The sequence below is a fragment of the Rattus norvegicus genome, chromosome 7, assembly GCF_021556685.1.
Source record: "Rattus norvegicus strain SHRSP/BbbUtx chromosome 7, alternate assembly SHRSP_T2T, whole genome shotgun sequence".
NCBI classification, from domain to species: Eukaryota; Metazoa; Chordata; class Mammalia; order Rodentia; family Muridae; genus Rattus; species Rattus norvegicus.
The window spans coordinates 93327492-93346136 of NC_141540.1; the positions used below are offsets into that span (position 1 = coordinate 93327492).

An 18645-nucleotide genomic window follows, 5' to 3' on the forward strand; every position below is an offset into this window, starting at 1 on the left:
CATTACCAGGCACCAAGCATTTCAATATATCAACTCAAGGGGGTATTTTCATTCAAACCACCACAAAAGCTAATGTCATCAGGTGAACCATTATTTTCTCAGCACTGCCAACACATCTCTTCCTTCATGGAAAATACCATGGGAATTTAAAGCCAATTTTTTTTTTTAAATCTGAGGGGGTCTGTGTCTAGGAGTTGCAGGCCCGGCATTCTGCTGTCAGGGCCCATGTGATCTGTTTCTAGGCTGAGAACTCGCTGTGCCTGTGCTGCTTTGCTATAAGCACATTCTGCACACATCTTGCCATGCCTAGAAATAGACCTGACAACGCTCTGCTTCATGCATTCACCATAATTCCTTCCAGCAATTACTGCTGTGTGGGTCTTTTAAATTAGTATACAAACTATTAGGTTTCATTATGATATTCAGAAACATTATTTTCTGTTTATTCCACTGTACTCTCTTCACATTCCTGCTCCTTTCCCTACTCTTCCTTCTACCTCCATATCCTCCTTTCAACTTTGTCCTGTGGGCTGTATTGCTCTCTTCCCTTTCCTCAATAATTCTTTTTCCTCATCACATGGTCTCATTCCTACCTTCATAGTTAGTGCACATTTACATCAGACCACACTTCACACTTATTTACACACACACACACACACACACACACACACACACACACACACACAGACGGTGGGGGGGGGCTAGGATCCATGTATGAGAAAGATCATGTGATATTTGTTTCTCTGAGCTTTATCGTATAATGGTTTCCAGATCGACATGCTTTTAACCATCGATGTCTTGTCCCTCCAGGTAAGCTTGTATATTTGTGACAAAGATCTCTCTCACAAACACAAATCCAAACATGGATTGACATTGCCTGAAAATCTGAAGCAGCTCTTCTTAGCCATTAAACTTTCTTTTCAATATCATTTCCCATAATTCGTAATCCTCGGATACGCACCATCTTTATTTTTACAGCAAAATGCCATATTCTTTTATTTTTCCATGTTCCTATTTATCATGAAAACCCACAATTTTCTCGCTAATTCTCAGTCCTTCTTTGAAAAGTTCCTGAATACCGCAGTGTATCAGATCTCATTCCAGGAGCAAGTCCTCTGTGCAGTGGTAGATCATCACTGAAGAAAGGATCGTAATTTGTTTATCTTTGTGTACTTTGCTCGTGCTACTATGCACAGCAAGAGCTCAATAAGTGCTGGCTGGATAGTTGAATTAATGGTCAATAATACCCCATGCTTTCAGAAGCAAACACACTTGCTACCTCTTGCAAACAGTTTGCTCTGTATCATTCAGCAGTGCCCACACTTTTCTGGATAGTTCTTATTGCTAGCTCTAATGGTTAGGAAATGATTGTGGGGTCCCAGGTCTCCACATTACCATGATTCTTCTAAAGCAAGCTCCTTTCTCAGTTGCCTCCTCACCAGCTGAGCCTGCTAAAGAATTTCTCCAGGACTTTTCTTCCCTCGACTTAGTGGGTAATTTCAGCGTGGCGCCGAGAAGCCTCATCATTCATGGCTGAAATTGCAGCATGCTGCTTATCTGCATGTAGTCATTCTCCAGGCAAGAAATAATGCATTATTAACACAGCTTTATTATCAGGACTGAGTTTGGCAGATAGAGGAACATTAGAGGATAATTGGAAGGACAGCTGATTTGTTAGCAAAATGTTGCCTTTTGGCTAATGAATCATTCTGATTTTTGCACGGACAGCTCAGTAACAAGCCTGAAGACTACTTTGCTTCAGACCATTAAACTTTGACAAACCAGTTATTAAGTACAGCTCGAGCCACCGGTCTGTGGGGATTATTGCAATTATGAGCCATCTCTGCAATTTTTTTTAATCATTAGGCAAGACAAGGTGAGTCTGATGTTGGAGGGTCTGATGACTGACGGTCTCTGCAGCTTTGTAGTACACAAGGCAATAAACAGTGGCAGGGACGACTCATCAGTCAGCACATGCTCTTTGCTGGAAAGAGGTGGGGAGAGCCATAGAGGTTAATGCTCTCAAACAAGCCGTGCTCGGGAAGAAAGGACACAACCCTCCTTTAATTTCTCTTCTGGAGGCTGGGGGGTGTTTTCAAAGGAGAGACAGAGGTGGGGAGGAGGAATGTCACCAATGCCCAGAAAATCAAGGTGGGCCCAAGTGCCTGCGTTTCTCTCCCCTGTGCTTCATCAGATTGTTCATTCTTTTGCTATCTCCACTGGATGGTGCCCCCATTTCTCCTTTCTGCTCTGTTCTCCTATTTATAACACGGATCTCCAGTGCAGCTAGGTAGTGTAATTCAGCACAAGAAAGAGCAGCAGAAAAGGCTTTGGTAAAATTACAAATGAATAAGCCTGTGAGACAGATTGCTCTGCTGATCTCCAAGTAGAAGTTCAAGTCTACAGCCTGGATTCCGAGATCCTGCGAATCCAGCCAATGCCTCTACAGCCATATGTACTTGTAGGCCTGTTCCTGAGTCTTTCATCTAGCCTAATTGAAATGCTGTCACTACTGGCCTCATAATTCATCTCTGTATATCCACAGCCTCCGAAATGACTCCCTGAACATTCAGTTTTATGTGTTTGAATTCATTTACCATTAGGGTCTCAGTTACTTTTCAGGTTGGGAAAAAATATAAGTTAATTTGAATTTAGTACCTTTTTTTTTCTTCACAAGTAGTATGAGTGAACTGTGTTTAATATGCACGAGTCCTAATTGCATTCCGAGCCTTTAACCCAGTGTGATATTGTGCATCTCACAGGTGGACATGTTGCTGGGAGTCTGGCGGTCCTCACTGATGCTGCTCATCTCTTAATTGACCTGACTAGTTTCCTGCTCAGTCTCTTTTCTTTGTGGTTATCTTCAAGGCCCCCTTCCAAGCGGCTGACATTTGGGTGGTATCGAGCAGGTAAAGTTCTCTGATTGTGCAATGGTGAATGCATAATGATACAGAGTCAGAACTTGAAAAAAAAAGGACAGTAAAGAGCAAAGCCTTGTCTAATAATTCCCTCTTGGCTAAGAGTCTGGTGCTCAGGATGAAATAACCATGCGGGAATGCGAGCTATAGACATTAATTCAGCTGACAGCAAGATTAATGGATGCACCTTCTCTCCTATGGGACAACAGGAATCTCTGTATCATGAGAGCAGCCACCCTGTCCCCAGGGTCTCTGTGTAGCAACAGCTAGGAGATGATTCTTTTGGTTACTGTACATCCTTCCAAGAAAGAATGAAGGCAGACAAACTGCCACATTCCAAATTAATGTCCAAGAGAGTAGCAGGGTTTAGTGATTGTCTCTAGGGAGTCAGGCATAAAATACGGGCTTTCTCACTCACAAGTAATCATTGCTAGAATGTGAATGCTGCCTTTGTGTCTCAGGTTGGAATTTAATGATTGTTCGGGTGGTCTTGAGATAGGACTTCATTAATTCATGAGATCTGCACTCTCCTTAGTGGGTCAGTGCTTTTATTGTGGGAGAGTGGAATTCTGGGAAGGATAAGGTCAGCATAATTTATTTCCCTTCCTCACACATACTTGCTCGCTTTTCTATCATGTTACAACGCGGCTTTGAATGTTTGCCAACTTCAAGAACCTTGGTCTTGTACTTTCCAGGATCCAGAAGTATGAGGAAAAAAAGCAACAACCCTCCTTTCATTATAAATGGCCTACTCTCCAGTATTTTGTTATAGCAGCAGGAAACGCACCCAGATAGCCCATGCAGTGATTGTTCGGCTCAGTTGAATGCTTGTTCATTTAATCATCAATAGCAATAAAGTAGACAAAATGATGACAAGAAAGAAATGGAGGGAATAAAATTCACTCTTTTGTCCTTTCTCAGTGCTGCTTCTTTCACTGTCTGCTCTTGCCTGGGTGGTAGCCAGAACTATGAGAATTGTTCAGTTTCTGGGAAGGGTTTACTCGGTGTTCTTCAACCTCCATCCCCTATCCCCACACAGGGCTTCTTTATTTCCAATCTCTGTGGTTTCTTATATCAGTTGGAGGAATTTATGTTGGAAACATAGTTACAGCTCTGGTTTCACACAGGCTGAGAAGACAAGGGGAAGGAAAGCTGATGACAACATGCAGGTAATCCTCATGGCCCACCTTCACAGGGAAAGATGCTGGTGGCTACAAACCATAGCTCATTTGCTGACAATGTAAACTACAGGTTTTAGAGGTTAGAGTACTAGGAAACTCTGTCTTCGTGCTAAGCAATTGGTCAGTACAGGTGGATTCACTTCCCTTCAACAGGGAGAGTGAAATAAACAGCTCCAGAAAGCTTGTGAGATTGAGCATAGAGAACTCTTTCTCCTGTTCTTGAACAAAGCACACCTGGAAGCCATGTGAGTTCCATTGAACTCTTCCCATTTGTCAGCACAAATTTGTACATATACTGAACACTTCCTGGTACTATTAGAGCTATTTTGTTTCTCTAGGAAGTTTCCTTTTATGATAGTCTAGACTCAGAACCTTACATCTTTGCTTAGACAGTATGCCCTTGACCATAAAAATGTACAATCCCTAATATTCTAAAAGACCAAGCATGTTCAATAAAACTTTCTGCTATTAGGTAAAATATTTTGAAATACAGAGTATGATGTAAATATTGGGAACTTTAAATGTGGCTAGGATGACTTAATAACAATATTTTTGATTCTATCTAATTAAATGGCTACACAGTATTGTTGGCTACCATATGAAATGGTACCATAGACATAGGTGGGCCCTGTGAATCCACAGCCCAATCTGAGCAATCCACCAGCCCTTCTTTGGAAACCATGTAGCATCATGGTACCACTTACCCATGTTTCCTCATGTGTTTCTGTTCTAACTGGTTGCTTTTGGTTTCCTGACCAATGTTTGGATCTGACTGTTGATCTTTGAGCTTGGTATGAGGGCTTTATTGTCCCAGCCCCTGTCTCCATATTTCTAAACATGGGCTTAGGGTGGGACATGCTAAACTTGAATATCCCAATTTAGATCTGTTTCTGGCTAAGCAGAATTTTTTAAGGTCGATTCTCATTAATTTTGGCAAAAGAAGTTTTAAACAATCTGACTGATTAAGTAATAATTCTTGAGAGGTTATTTAATGTTCCATTAGTTTTCCTGAGTTGCTTAAACAGCATGGTGCCAACTGGACAGCTCGGAGACATTTGGTGCCTTAGAGATCTAGAGAAACAAAAGTGTGTGATAAAGATATGAGCAAGGTTGGTTTCTTCTGACATAGGTCAATGAAAACCTGTCCCATACCTCTCTGTCAGTCATTTGGGGACAGTCTTTGTTGTTCCTTGGCTTAAATATCTCTGCTCTAATTTTTATATTTTCCTGTACTCTCTCTCTATACAGAACTATTTCCACATTTCCCTTTAGAAGAAGCCAACAAGCCATATTTGAATATAGGAATACCTTATACCAAATGACTGCATCTTAACCAGTCATGTGGAAATACCTGGTTTTCAAGCAAGGTGACAATATGAATTACTGATGAATAGCATTTTTACATATAGATCTTTGAGGGACAGAATTCAAGCCACAACCCATGCCAATTAGTATTCATAAGCTATTTTAAAAGTCTATCTGATAATTAAGAAACTCTTATTGTATAAAGCCACATAACATATGGATCTGATACTTATAGTCAAGTCCTAAATATCTGCACCAGCACTTCCTATTATGTAAAAATGTTCCACGGATGGACTATGTTTTGAGTGTTGCATGGACAATAACCACATTCACATTCTATTATGCATGAAACATAAAGTAGAACATCAAACTTCCAATTTTATGGATAATTTTATTTAGGAAGAAGCTAAGCATAAGTGAGCTCATCTGAGAAAAATATGAAATGACTGAGATAAGTAGCCCTTGAATATAGCAAAAACATGAAGGTTATATATAAATGAATAAAGTTAGAGGAGCAATAGCCACATGGTGGGTTATAGTACATAATTCTGCTTTAACAAGTTCTAATACATAATAATAATGTAAAGGGAGTGTCATAGTTGGTGTTAATTGTCTTGATACAGTTACATGAAAAGAAACTCCCAACTAAGGGATTGCTCAGATCCGATTAGCCAGTGGGCATTTCTGTGGAAAGTAGTCTTGCTTGCTCTAGGAGGGCCCTACCTAATGTGGGTGGCACCACTCCCTAGGCTTGTGGACTTGTGCTGCATAAGAAGTCTGGTCAAACATAAGCCATCAATCAGCATTCATCAATGGTTTCTTGTTCAAGTTCTTGTTTGAGTTCTGGACTTGACTCCCCTCCACAATAGATGGTGGCCTGGAAGTTCAGCCAAATAAACCCCTTCCTCTCCTAGGTTGGTGTTTGCCACAGTACAAGTATTATACCATGGCAGGGAAGGGAATAGAGAATAGTGTAGTGGAATTTGCCTGACCAGCAGCTTGGGGGATCTCCCTAGGCCCTTGTGGGTTTTTAAAATCTATCTGCAAGATTGAGTGAAAGAACAAGGTGAGGCATTAAGGAATGTTGATGTGAGCCGAAGTACTTTCTTTCTTAAACAAGCACATTGAGATCTCCCTTCTCTTCAAATATTAATGCAAATGTTTCCATTTTGATGTTTCTTTTCCTCGTGGTTGCTCTTAAAGAGCAGTTGGGCGCCTAGAAGCCCTTGAGTCTGCCTCTGTGTTTACAATATGTCGGCTTGGCAAATGAAACCCATTTTCGTAAAGTACACTCCGATGCTTTCCTTTTTTTACTAGCTTATTCCTCTAAAGGTGCCAGTGCTGGCAAGTTGTAAATGTTTTATGGTGAAATTAAGAGTTTCTAAACACATTTTACTCGTCGCATCTCATTATTTCATCCCCTCCCCTAATAAGTTTTCATCATTTGAGCACCTGTGTAAATTAAAATCCCCAAGGAGAACAGGGAGGGCAGGCAGTAATTAATATGTTCCAAAAATCTGCTGAAAATTGCCCAGTAATAGGGAGCCTAATGAATTCTGATGCTCCTGTTTTATGGATGCAATGCTAAAGTGCATCATCTCAGTTCTCAAATCCATTCATACTTCTGCTTCATGAATCACTGAAAGAAAACACTGTGAGGCCATTCTCATGGGCGGTGGGAGGAGGTATGAGATCAAAGAGTCTATGACTCTTGCGTGGGGAGTGGGGGATGCAAAGGTGATATTCATGGTGCTTTCTGTGAATTTGACTCCCAGAGATCCTCGGTGCCCTGCTGTCTGTCCTTTGCATCTGGGTGGTGACTGGTGTGCTGGTGTACCTTGCCTGTGAGCGCCTCTTGTATCCTGATTACCAGATCCAAGCAGGCATCATGATCACTGTTTCAGGCTGTGCAGTGGCAGCCAACATTGTGTAAGTCATACCATGCTGATTGTCTGTTTGACTTGTCTCCACTCTTATGTAGAGAAAGATTTAGAAATAAATCCCATGTCGAGAAGATGCTAACGTTCTGACATGGTATTTGAGTGCCACTATGACAGAAAATAATGTTGGTCACTAAAGATTAAGTAGTTTTAAAACATTGCTTCTAGTAGTTATCATGTTTGAAAGTTTGCAACATGCCAGAGACTGGAAAAGGATCTTGTGATATACATATCAAACTGAATTTTTATAGTCTTCCGAACCCACAGAGTATGTAAAGGAAACTCAGCTATGTTAAACAAGTAGGAAGGAATTAGGATTCAAAATCTAGATGCACGGGTTTGGAATCAAGCTTCCATCCACTCTGCTTTCTTGTGTGTGTTAATGTCTTCATGTAATGTGGCTTCCAAATGGTTCAATGTTTGTTAGGTAAGTAGACAATGAGTTCTCAGACTGTTGAGTTGACAGAGACCTTGGAAATTATGTACTTTGTCTGCATTTAAGTTAGCTTTTGCAGTATCTTCATAAAGCAATCTTTGGCTTTGTGTATTCAACCAAACCAAAAATGGTTCACATCAAATTCAATCTTTGTAACATGCTACTGCATGAAAAGCTGTTTTCCACAAGTGCCTCCAGAAGGAATTCAGTCCTTCAAGTCTACTTTGGACATGTTACCTCAGAACTGTAAGATAATGAATTCATGTTGATTTAAGCTCCCAAAGAATTGTGATACTTTATTAATGGAGTAAAATGAAAATCATTTACAGATTGAGCATCCTTGATGCACAACCTAAACTGACCTGAAACCTGGGACTTTGGGATGTGTTCTATGCTCAAAATTCTGGACCTTGGAGTGTTTTGAACATTTTGAATAGTCAAATTAGGGATATTTAACTCGCAAATTTTATGTAAAAATTCACACATCATCATCATCATCTTAAAATAAAACAAGTTAAAGAATGAGTGACAATGTGATGAACATAAATAACAGATCCAGAGACTCTATTTCACACACACACACACACACACACACACACACACACACACACACACCACCTTCTTCCTCTTCTTCTTCTTCTTCTTCTTCTTCTTCTTCTTCTTCTTCTTCTTCTTCTTCTTCTTCTTCTTCTTCTTTTTCTTCCAGTCTTCCAGTCTTCCAGTACAAACTGATACATTTTATAAGGTAGATTTGACCTCAAAGACTCGAAGTGGTTGAAGAAATAAAATGGTACTGACAGTTTTTATGCATCCTCAGGCTATTGGAGGAGTATTCCATTTAGACACCTCTATTTTCAACCCATAGTTTGTACCCAAAATATCTGAGCTGAAAATATTTGATGATCTACTGTCATCGACTAAATCCTACGTGCTATGAGTTAACTTGAAATGATGCTTCAAATGGAAAAAGAATCCAGACAGATAAATGTAAACCTATCTTTTTTAGGAGATACTCAGATGTGTTCTGATCACTGTGTGTGTGTGTGTGTGTGTGTGTGTGTGTGTGTGTGTGTGCGCGTGTATGTGTGTGTGTGAAATAATACCGTCTTTTAGAAGAAGAGTATGTCCTAAAGTCAGTAGAAAGAATGAAAGTATTCATGTTTTCCAAAGAGTCATATGTTATGTGGGTTTTGCTAATACTATGCAAAGGTAGTGTATCAACCAAGCCAATTACTCCATTAATTTGGGGGACCTTATGTATGGATCTTGATCTTCACAATAGATCCCATCTAGGTTTTCTTTTTACTGCATTGTTTTTGAATATTGACCTGACAACTGCAAGTAGTTTTCATATTTATAAAGACAGCTAACTGTTTGCTCTGCCTTCCGCAAGCAAGCAAACAGATGGTTATTTGTAGATAGAGGTGACTAGAATGTTTACTCTGGGAACTGAGAATGTGGGTTTCAAGTGCTGTTAGATACTGTGCTGTGGGAATATACAGAGATTTTAGAACTGAAATTTGGGGGAAAATATACTCTTTGGGAACCTGAAAACTAGAACAGAAAGTTCTAATAACAACTGTGAAGAGAACCTTCAATAAAAGTTGTAGATAGAGCTCTGAAGTGAAGATATTTCTGCTTAATTTATGAATTCAGCACAGTTGCTATATGTGTAAACTAGACTCCTCTGCTGGTCAAGTATAATGATAATTTTTAATAGGTATGAATATAAATGTGTGTGTGTAATCCTCTCTAGCCTTGCCCCAAATGTATGCTAGGGAGCTATGTCCAATTTGTGGTATAAATATTTAACTGTGCCTAAATATGTGCTCCTCATCATCTTAAAATAAAACAAGTCAAAGAAGGAGTGACAATGTGATGAATATGAATAGCAGATCCAGAGGCTCTATTTACAGCCAGCCTGTCTGGGGCATGTGGGATGGTAACCGGTAGTTAACAGTGAATTCCTACCTAAATACTGACAATCTGAAAACTGCATTATGGAATGATCGAATCTTGGTGGGTAGCTGTGATTCTGCTTCAGTGATGGCCTGAGATTTAACAGATACATTACATGTATATGATGTGTTTCCTTCTGTCAGTTTGCTTGTAAGATGCATGCTTAACTTTGCAATATGTTGTTTTATACATATACCTATATATATATATATTCTTTATACTATATCAGATGATTTCAGTCTCTGTATAGATAAGTATATATGCAGACACAGTATTCTTTGCATTGGCCATTAGAAAATTATTCAGATTTTAAATTATTCAGATTCAAATTAAAGATTCCAGGTTTGGGAGCAGAACGGTGAGCTCTATGCAAGCTGCCAAGGGAGATAAACAGTCAAGAGTCCAAGCAGGCTTTAAGCCTATATAAACCACAGTGACAAGATATACTCATGGTTGCAGTAGTGGAATTTACATATTTGGGATAAGCAACAGTCATCTAATTGGAACAATGTTTGATTTTCATGAAAGCAGTAATACTCATTTTTACCATGGGACAAAATAGCATTATGTTGGTAAATTCTCCAGAAAAAGGGTGTGTACTTTTGAAATATTTCCTTTTGAGGGTTTTGAAAAGTTCTAAGATATATTCAGACGTAAGTTCAACATAGTGTACCTTAATTTAATTACCTGACAGTTTGAGTAATAAATGCTACTGATGACTCCTCCATTACATTGTTTAGGCTTATTCTGAGTCAGGAACATTTCTATCTCTTTCAGACTAACTCTGATTTTGCACCAACGGCATCTTGGCCACAACCACAAGGATGCACAAGCTAATGCCAGCGTTCGAGCGGCCTTTGTGCATGCCCTGGGGGATGTGTTTCAGAGCACCAGTGTGCTAATTAGTGCTCTCATTATCTACTTTAAGGTGAGTGTTTTAGTAATCACAGCGATGCTCTGGATGAAGCAGCATCGAAACTAAGACTGGAACACCACAATACTAGCAGCCCGCGTTCACTTGCTCAAACCACTTTACAGAGCCGAAGCTAACAATCCTGAAGCCTCAGTCTCTCCTGGATCCCAAAGTGCTGTTTGTTTTCATCTGTTGGGCTTTGAATCTTTCAAGATCCTTTTGGTATGGTGTTAAGATGTAAACCAATGAAACCATGAACACACTGGCTTTCTTCAGATGTAAGCAATGGAAGGGATATCTGTCTGATCTAAATTATATTGTTGGTTGAAATTTATGGAATGAACTCAGAGACACAAATCAAGGTTGAGATTGGGCACATTTTGTATCTATCTACAGATATCATGCTGAAATAAATGTCTGATCAAGTATTTTATCTGTTCTTATTATCAATGCCAAAAGTCATATTTCTTAAAGATTTATTCATGTTTGTTTTAATAGTTATGTCCAGTACTGTGTCTCTGAGTAAGTATGTGCCTGAGTGCAGGCATCCACAGAGGTCAGAGGAGTTGGAGGCCCTGGAGCTGGAGTTATTAGTGGTCTAATGTGAACGCTGAGAATTGAGTTCAGGTTCTCTGCAAGAGCAGCATCTGCTCGTAATCACTGAGATATCCTCTCCAGCCCTCTGGGAATCATATTTCTGGGGGAAGGAATTCAATTCACCATGTTTGTGACTTGTGCCTACTGCTTGGTTAGGGGAAGGGTAGAGCACTTGATCCATGGGCCTGCTGACATTGTTTTCAGTGTGGGAGGAGCTTCTGTTACCCCAAAGCAGAATTCAGGGCAAAATGAGAATTGAGAAGGCTCTCTCTTTCTAAACATGCAAGTACTCCTTGATAGAGATGTGTGTTTGGGACAGAGTGAGCGGGGGCAAAATAATAGTCTTTGGCTCTGCCACTTTATGTCATGCTACTATAATTACCCAATGTGGAGAGAACAGTATTCTTTCCTAAAGTATGAAATCATAAGTAAAAGGGAAAGATAAAGGGAAAGATATCTGAACACAGATGGGGTGGAATGCATGTTAAAAGCTTGAAGTTGGTAAATAAATAAAAAAAATTTTTAAAGTGAAATAAAAGCTTTAGGTTAAAGACAGTTTAAAATCATAAAGATTAATAGTTTGAATTTACCAGAGCAGATGGTGAAAACCAATGAAACAAAGTCTTCTTAATATAGCAGGGGCTGTGTAACTATGAACTCAAATATATTCGGCAGCATGCACAGGTCTGGTCCTGACGCAGCCTTAGTACTGAGATGGGGAGTGGACAGAAGGCCCATCCCCAGCATAGAAGCTATTTCCAATTTATAACTGCTCACAAGTGAAAAATTAGTTATTCTAATCTGTTATTCTTCAACGGAGTCTCATTGGCTATACAAACCATACTTGAGGGCAGGCTCCATGCTCATCAGTAAGTGCCGAAACAGAATGACATCAATGGTATTTTAAAGGTTCTCTGTTTCTTAATGCTTTTGTCTTTTTAAACCTTACATGTACTTTATAGCTTCCAACTTTGTGTTTTTCTGAGTTTTTTGTGTGTTTGTGTGTATGTGTGTGTCTCCCTATTTGTGCTTTTAAGCTTTTTCTTCTGTTTGTTTTGTCCAATTCCTCCTCCTCCTCCTCCTCCTCCTCCTCCTCCTCCTCCTCCTCCTCCTCCTCCTCCTCTTCTTCTTCTTCTTCTTCTTCTTCTTCTTCTTCTTCTTCTTCTTCTTCTTCTTCTTCCTCGTAAGAGTAGTAATAGTAGTAGTAGTAGTGGTGGTGGTGGTGGTGGTGGTGGTCTATATCCTAATGAGAGAAAGAAAGGGTATGGGATTTGGGTGAGTGGAGAAGTGGGGACAATCTGTGAAGAGTCCAGGGAGGGGAAACTATAATCAGAATACATTGCATTAAACAATCTATTTAAATAAAAAAGGAATGAGACTTTGTAATGAATCCTTAATAGACCACTTACTTCCACTAATCTAAAAAGCTAAGAATGTCATCACATTACATCACATAGCAACTGAAATCTGTAGCAGACTTTTCCCGGTTTTGCTGCAGCCTGCCTATCCATGGCATCCACAATACGTTTGGCAAGGAAATTGATTTATGACTTTCTTTGCTGTGTAACAAATAAAATCCATGTAACACCTTAAAAAAAAAAAACAACTCCAGTCGCTGCACGCACAAAGGTTAGGTTGAGGGTACATTTCCTAAAGAAAGTAGAGAATGGACTTTTCTGTGCCACTGAGCTTCATCATAATCAGAATAGTACATATTTCCCTGTACTTTCAAGGTTATCAATCAGCAGGAGTAGGGGAGAGGGAGGGGGGAGAGAGAGGGAGAGAGAGAGGGAGAGAGAGAGAGAGAGAGAGAGAGAGAGAGAGAGAGAGAGAGAGAGAGAGATGGTTTTTGCTTTAAAAACGGAAATAAATGATACTCTTTTTCCTCCCTCATCATAGTTAAGGTGAAAAGTATTGGCTAGTGGGACTGTCTTTTCACACATTTTCAAGACCAATGTGTTCTCATAATAACTATAAATCAAGTAATTTTTAGAGAATACTTAAGAATTATTTCAGTTTAATCCCTGGGTTATCAGAAACATGTTTCCTGATGCCATCCATTCCTTACTCACTGTAATTTAAAACTTGCCTGACTGGGTCCCCAGAAAAAGCATCCTGCTGTTGAATTGAATGGTCAGGAAGGTCAATGGGTGGTGGAGGAAGAAGGATTCAGAGAGTGTTACTTCTTTTCTCAACTGGGTTTCTTGATGGGAAATTTGACCTCAGTTAACCGAGGCTGCTGTGTTTTCCAGCCCGACTACAAAATGGCTGATCCAGTGTGCACATTTATCTCTTCCGTCTTGGCTTTGGCCAGCACCGTCATGATCTTAAAAGACTTCTCCATCTTACTCATGGAAGGTAGGGCCGTTTTCATCGGTAACTTCAGCATTGATGCTTCTGCCCTTTGCTCATAAAAGGGGTGACTGCAAGGCATATTCTCCATTAATTTGTATCTGCATTATAGAAGGAAATTAGAGTGATAAGGATTATTAATGCTTGATTTCTGCCTCTGTAGAACAAATAGAAACCACACATGCACACATGCACACATGCATGCACACACGCACGCACACAAACATGCATGCACACACACATGCACACACGCACGATGTTTGATTTCTGCCTATATGAAACAAATAGAAACCACACATGCATACACACACATTGCTAAATTTTACCTTGCAATGTAAAGATACCAAATATAAGCACTGAAAGCAACGTTAGAGGGAAATATTGCAAAAGTATTCTGGATACAGAGGAAATATCAAGGAAAGAGAAGAAGCATCTTTGTGTTAGGCAGCAATATAATTGAACATTTAGGTCTCATGGGTCTCAAAGTACAAGGACACTGGCGTGACATTTATCCATCCAGCAAGTGCTTGCAGAACCCTGCTAGATCATGTCCTTAAACTTGGACTAAGTTGAGCAAAGCAGTGATTCAGTGGTGGAAACTCTCCTAATAAAGGGAGTTATATTTGAGTGAAAGAATAGGGCAGTAAGTGCTACAGAGAGTGGTGGGATTGTAACATGGCTGGAGAGGAGGGCCAGTGAGCAGCTGTGGATGTGACCTTCTAAGCTCATTCTGAGCCTAGGGTAGGACCTTTTACATATGAACCTCATTGCCCGTAGACAGTGTGGCCCCAACTATTCTGCTTTGCCTGACTAGCCCCCGTGGTTCTTCCCATCAATCAGGAAAAGACAGCAGAAGTAACTCTCACTGTCAAGACAGTAGCTCTTATGACTAAAGCTTACTCGGCGTGTCTCCACCCTGCATTCTGTAGCTTGGTACTTTGTTTTCGTTTGGCATCACACAATTGAAAAACTGCAGTATTCTGAGATTCCCAGACTGCATAACTGTTGTTAGGTGTGATTGACATACATTCTGAGACTACTTCAACCTCAAAGAACAGGTAGTAGTCAGGTACAGTAGCAAATGCCTGTAAGCTCAGCAACTGAGAGATAGAGGCAGGAGGATTGTTGTAAGTTCAAGGGACTATATTCTACATTCAGGCCATTCAGGGTTATGTAGTGAGAACCTACCAAAAATAAATTATAAAAATTAAAAAAACAAGCTAATTTACCACCGGTTTTCCCATCTTTTCACTACATGATTTATTAAAAAAGAATAGTAACTCAAATTATTATAGTCTGTGACCCAGACCTGGGCATCTAACATAATGGGCAATTAACAAACCAAGTGAATTATCATTGCAACGTTAGCATGCCCTCTTAGCACAGTCCCTGGAGTGACCACTGAATATCAACCTTTCATAGCATTGTAATTCATAAAAAACAGACTTGTTCCACTTGCTCCCCACACCATTCATGATCTATGAATTGCTCATATTGGTCACATTTTACTCTGCATGCAATGCAGGTCACAGAAGCATCACAATTTGAGAAAATTCACAGTAATTATAGTCAGAATGCAAACTCAAGATTTATGATAGCAAACCCCATGCTGTTTCATTATGCTTTGTAGAGCATGTGCAAAGATAATTAGGCAAAACACTTTTAGTATAATAACATCTTCAGGATGATTACTGTTGCTAGATGTTGCTGAGTAAATTCTGTGAGTATTTTGTCTGTTGACTTGAGACTCCTCAGTCTCAAAGCCTTTGGCAGAGGCAGCTTTTTAAACATTTGAAGTACAAAACCAAAGAAAGGCACTGGGTGCAAGTTGGTGCTCTGCTGAGGCCTCTGCAGGCCACTTAGCCTTCGTGGTGAGGACATTTAGGTAAGTAACAAGAGGGTCATACTTTTTCTTGGTCAGGTGTTCCAAAGGGCCTGAGTTACAACAGTGTGAAAGAACTCCTCCTCACAGTCGATGGCGTGATCTCCGTGCACAATCTACACATCTGGTCGCTGACAGTGAACCAAGTGATTCTCTCTGTTCATGTTGCTACAGGTCAGTGAGTTTTGTAAACACCCAGGCAAGAGTCACTCCTTCGCCTGAAAAGCCAGTCATTTCTCTTCCTTTTACAGCAGCCCCCACTATCCATTGTCTGTCAGGACAACTGTAAAATGTGTTGCTCTACTCAGCACCTCTGAAAACCAACCCACTTATCAATGTTGTCATAGCAACAATGATCCCAATTGCATCCTCTGAGCTGATTATATAGAGTGGAGAGACAGAGCAAAGGGCTAAAATGTCTCTTACTTCAAGTCCTCTGCTTCAGAAAAAAAAATGACTTTGCCTATTTTCCTGGATACCCCCTTAGTCTAAATAATAGGAGTGAATTAGACAGCAAAGCATCTCCATGGGTTGTCTCTTGTGTAAATGACACTTTTCTGACCCCAAAGAAGGAAGAAGGGAGATGGAGGCTTAGCTTTGAAATTCCAACAAGCTAACATGTGTTAAAATATGGTCAGATGTCATGTGACCGTGCAAGACACTTCACAGAATAGACTCAAACCTGCTTTCTTGTAGTAGAAGGGGAGTGTGCCCATCGTAAGTTTTCAGACTGGGAGAAATGGGAGGCAGGAGGTTTTGCTTCCTCTTGAGAAAAACCTCATGCCACAGATAGTAATTAGGTTGTTAAAAATGACTCGAGACGTTACTTAGAGACAAGGGCTTGGAAAGTCAGTGACATTCCCTCAAAGGCTGTCCTTCATCAAATGTCTTCATTTTCTCCAAGGGTCTCAGATATGACTTCCAGAAATTTACAGCGTCTTCTGTCCAAATATTTCACTATCAGTGTAAGAATATAGTAAACAATCGGGTAACCATGTGGGGACTTTGCAGCCTCCTGATATTATTTAAGACAGAAAAAAGAATGACAGTGAGGGCGGATGCTCTAGGGAAAGTCTGTGGGGAGCTCTAAACGCTTCCCGGTTTCTGCCACTTGTCTTGATATAAATTCTAATTAAATCCAAGATCGGCAAGAGGGAGATCCCTGGGGACTAGTGAGCAGGGCCCAATAAGACACAGGAACTCAGTCTGGTTCCACTGCTTTTTCAAGTCTTGTCTCTCCTTCCATAAGGAGCTCCTACCAGTGCCACACTACAGAGGTAACTGTGTAGGAAAAAGTACCCACAGTAAACGGTACCTTGCTATGCTAGGATGCACTGTTTGTGTGAACAGCAGTGAGTTTTCGAGTCAATGGCTTCTTTTGAGGGCTCTGCCCTTTCTCCACCCTTCAGGCACCAAACCCTTGGTGAAATCTGCTTCTGTTTCAACATGCTTACATGTTGCATGTTGCGAGCACGTGTTTGTATGTGTGTGGGGGGAGGGAGAGGTCAGGAATACGTTTTCACATTATCTGTGTTAATCTTCCCGTGGTTCTTTATCAACAGCTGCGAGCCAGGACAGCCAGTCTGTGCGGACAGGAATTGCTTGCGCTCTCAGCAGTAGCTTTGATCTGCACTCTCTTACCATTCAGATCGAATCTGCGGCAGATCAGGACCCCAGCTGCCTTCTCTGTGAAGACCCACAGGACTAGCTCGCTCACGCTGTCAGCTTCCAGTGTTTCCTAGGCCATGATAAACTGCAGCAAAGTCTCTGCAATGCACAATTAAGCAACCAGCAGAACAGATTTGAGAAAATCATGACAATGCACTGTGCACGCTCTTCCATTGTGTTTGTCTCCATCCACCATGAATGAGGATGCATGGGCTTCATCAGCGTCTTGGATTACATACTTAATCAGTAGTCGTGCTCAATGATAGTATACATAGATTATTCCTAACTGGGGTTGAAATAGCAGATGTTGGCCACCATAGGTAATGAATGACTCACTTCCCTACAGTAGTGGGTACAGCTGAATTCAGGAATGCCTTTGTAGGGATCCACAGCAGGAGAAACAAATATTTGAAGAGGATCTCGAGGCTTGGGGATTTGACTCTTGTGCCATCCTCAGTGAAATCTCCATTATTTGTGAAACAGTGAACCCCCCTTTTTATCTTGCATGTAAATTACGCTGTGAAGGATTGAATTATACTTTAATGCTATGTGCAAAGGGTATGGAAAGTGGGAAAAATTTCTGAAATTGCTAACTTTTGAATGTTTTCATAAAGTAGAATTTAATAATGGAAGAAAACGAGGAGATGGCTTTTCTCCAGGTCACACACAAGGAAATTTAGTTTAAGAATTAAGATAACTCTCAAATTTTGCACACTATTCATGAATCACCATCATTCAATTGCTGTACTTTATTTCCCAACAAAATAACTTTTAGAATGTCAACTTATTACTATTTTTACTAGGTAGACAGAACATAAAAATCAAAGAGGATCAGTAATTTTTAAAGTGTCATTTAGTCACAATTTTGATGCTAGACTTGGGAAGAGGGCAGGGGAAGAGCTTTTTTTATTTCTGTAACTGAATTATACTGGGTCATTAAAAAGGAAACAGAACTTTATATAGCTCATGGCTCTGAAGGCTGGGAGTCTGTATGCGAGTGGCTGCTGCATGGGATGGTAATGGATGTGTGTAGAATCCCTAGGCAGAGCAGAGCATCATACGATGACAGGGACAAACATCTTGGCTTGCTTTTCTTCTTCATATAAAGCCACATTTTCACTGAATTAGGTCTCTGTGTTTGTGTTCCTTTTGAACATTACCTCCCAGTGGTTTTATCCGCCCAAACCCAGGTTTCTAGTCTCTCAAGAGTCCACCAGGGGCATTAAATTTCAACATTAGTTTTAGTGGGGTTGTTTAAACTGTTATCAGTGGACGGAGGTAACGTTAACACCGGCACAAATCGTGCTATTTTTCTTGGGTTGGGGAGACATACACTATAGAGATAAAAACAACTGAGAAGTACTTTAAGAACTAGCCAATAATCTGAAGTAAGAGAGGCTGTGAGACTAAGGCAGGTCCATGAAGAATTTCTCAAAGAAAACCAAATTTGAAGGGAACAACAACAATAACAACAACAAATGTGTGTTAGCCAGA

General features: G+C 40.3%; 1 protein-coding gene across 22 annotated transcripts in view; it reads left to right on the forward strand.

Annotated features, from left to right (window-relative positions):
- The window catches only part of Slc30a8 (solute carrier family 30 member 8), a 35805-nt gene extending 17530 nt beyond the window's left edge, over window positions 1-18275 (forward strand). For 9 of the 22 annotated variants that reach the window (XM_087556439.1, XM_087556440.1, XM_087556438.1 and 6 more), the window contains 6 exons: window positions 2763-2909; window positions 7180-7333; window positions 10517-10667; window positions 13502-13607; window positions 15523-15657; window positions 17046-18275. In XM_087556439.1, coding sequence (XP_087412565.1) covers window positions 2763-2909; window positions 7180-7333; window positions 10517-10667; window positions 13502-13607; window positions 15523-15657; window positions 17046-17191 — 839 coding nt within the window. In that variant the 3' untranslated portion in view covers window positions 17192-18275. 22 annotated transcript variants of the gene reach the window in all.
- The last annotated feature ends 370 nt before the right edge of the window (window positions 18276-18645 follow it).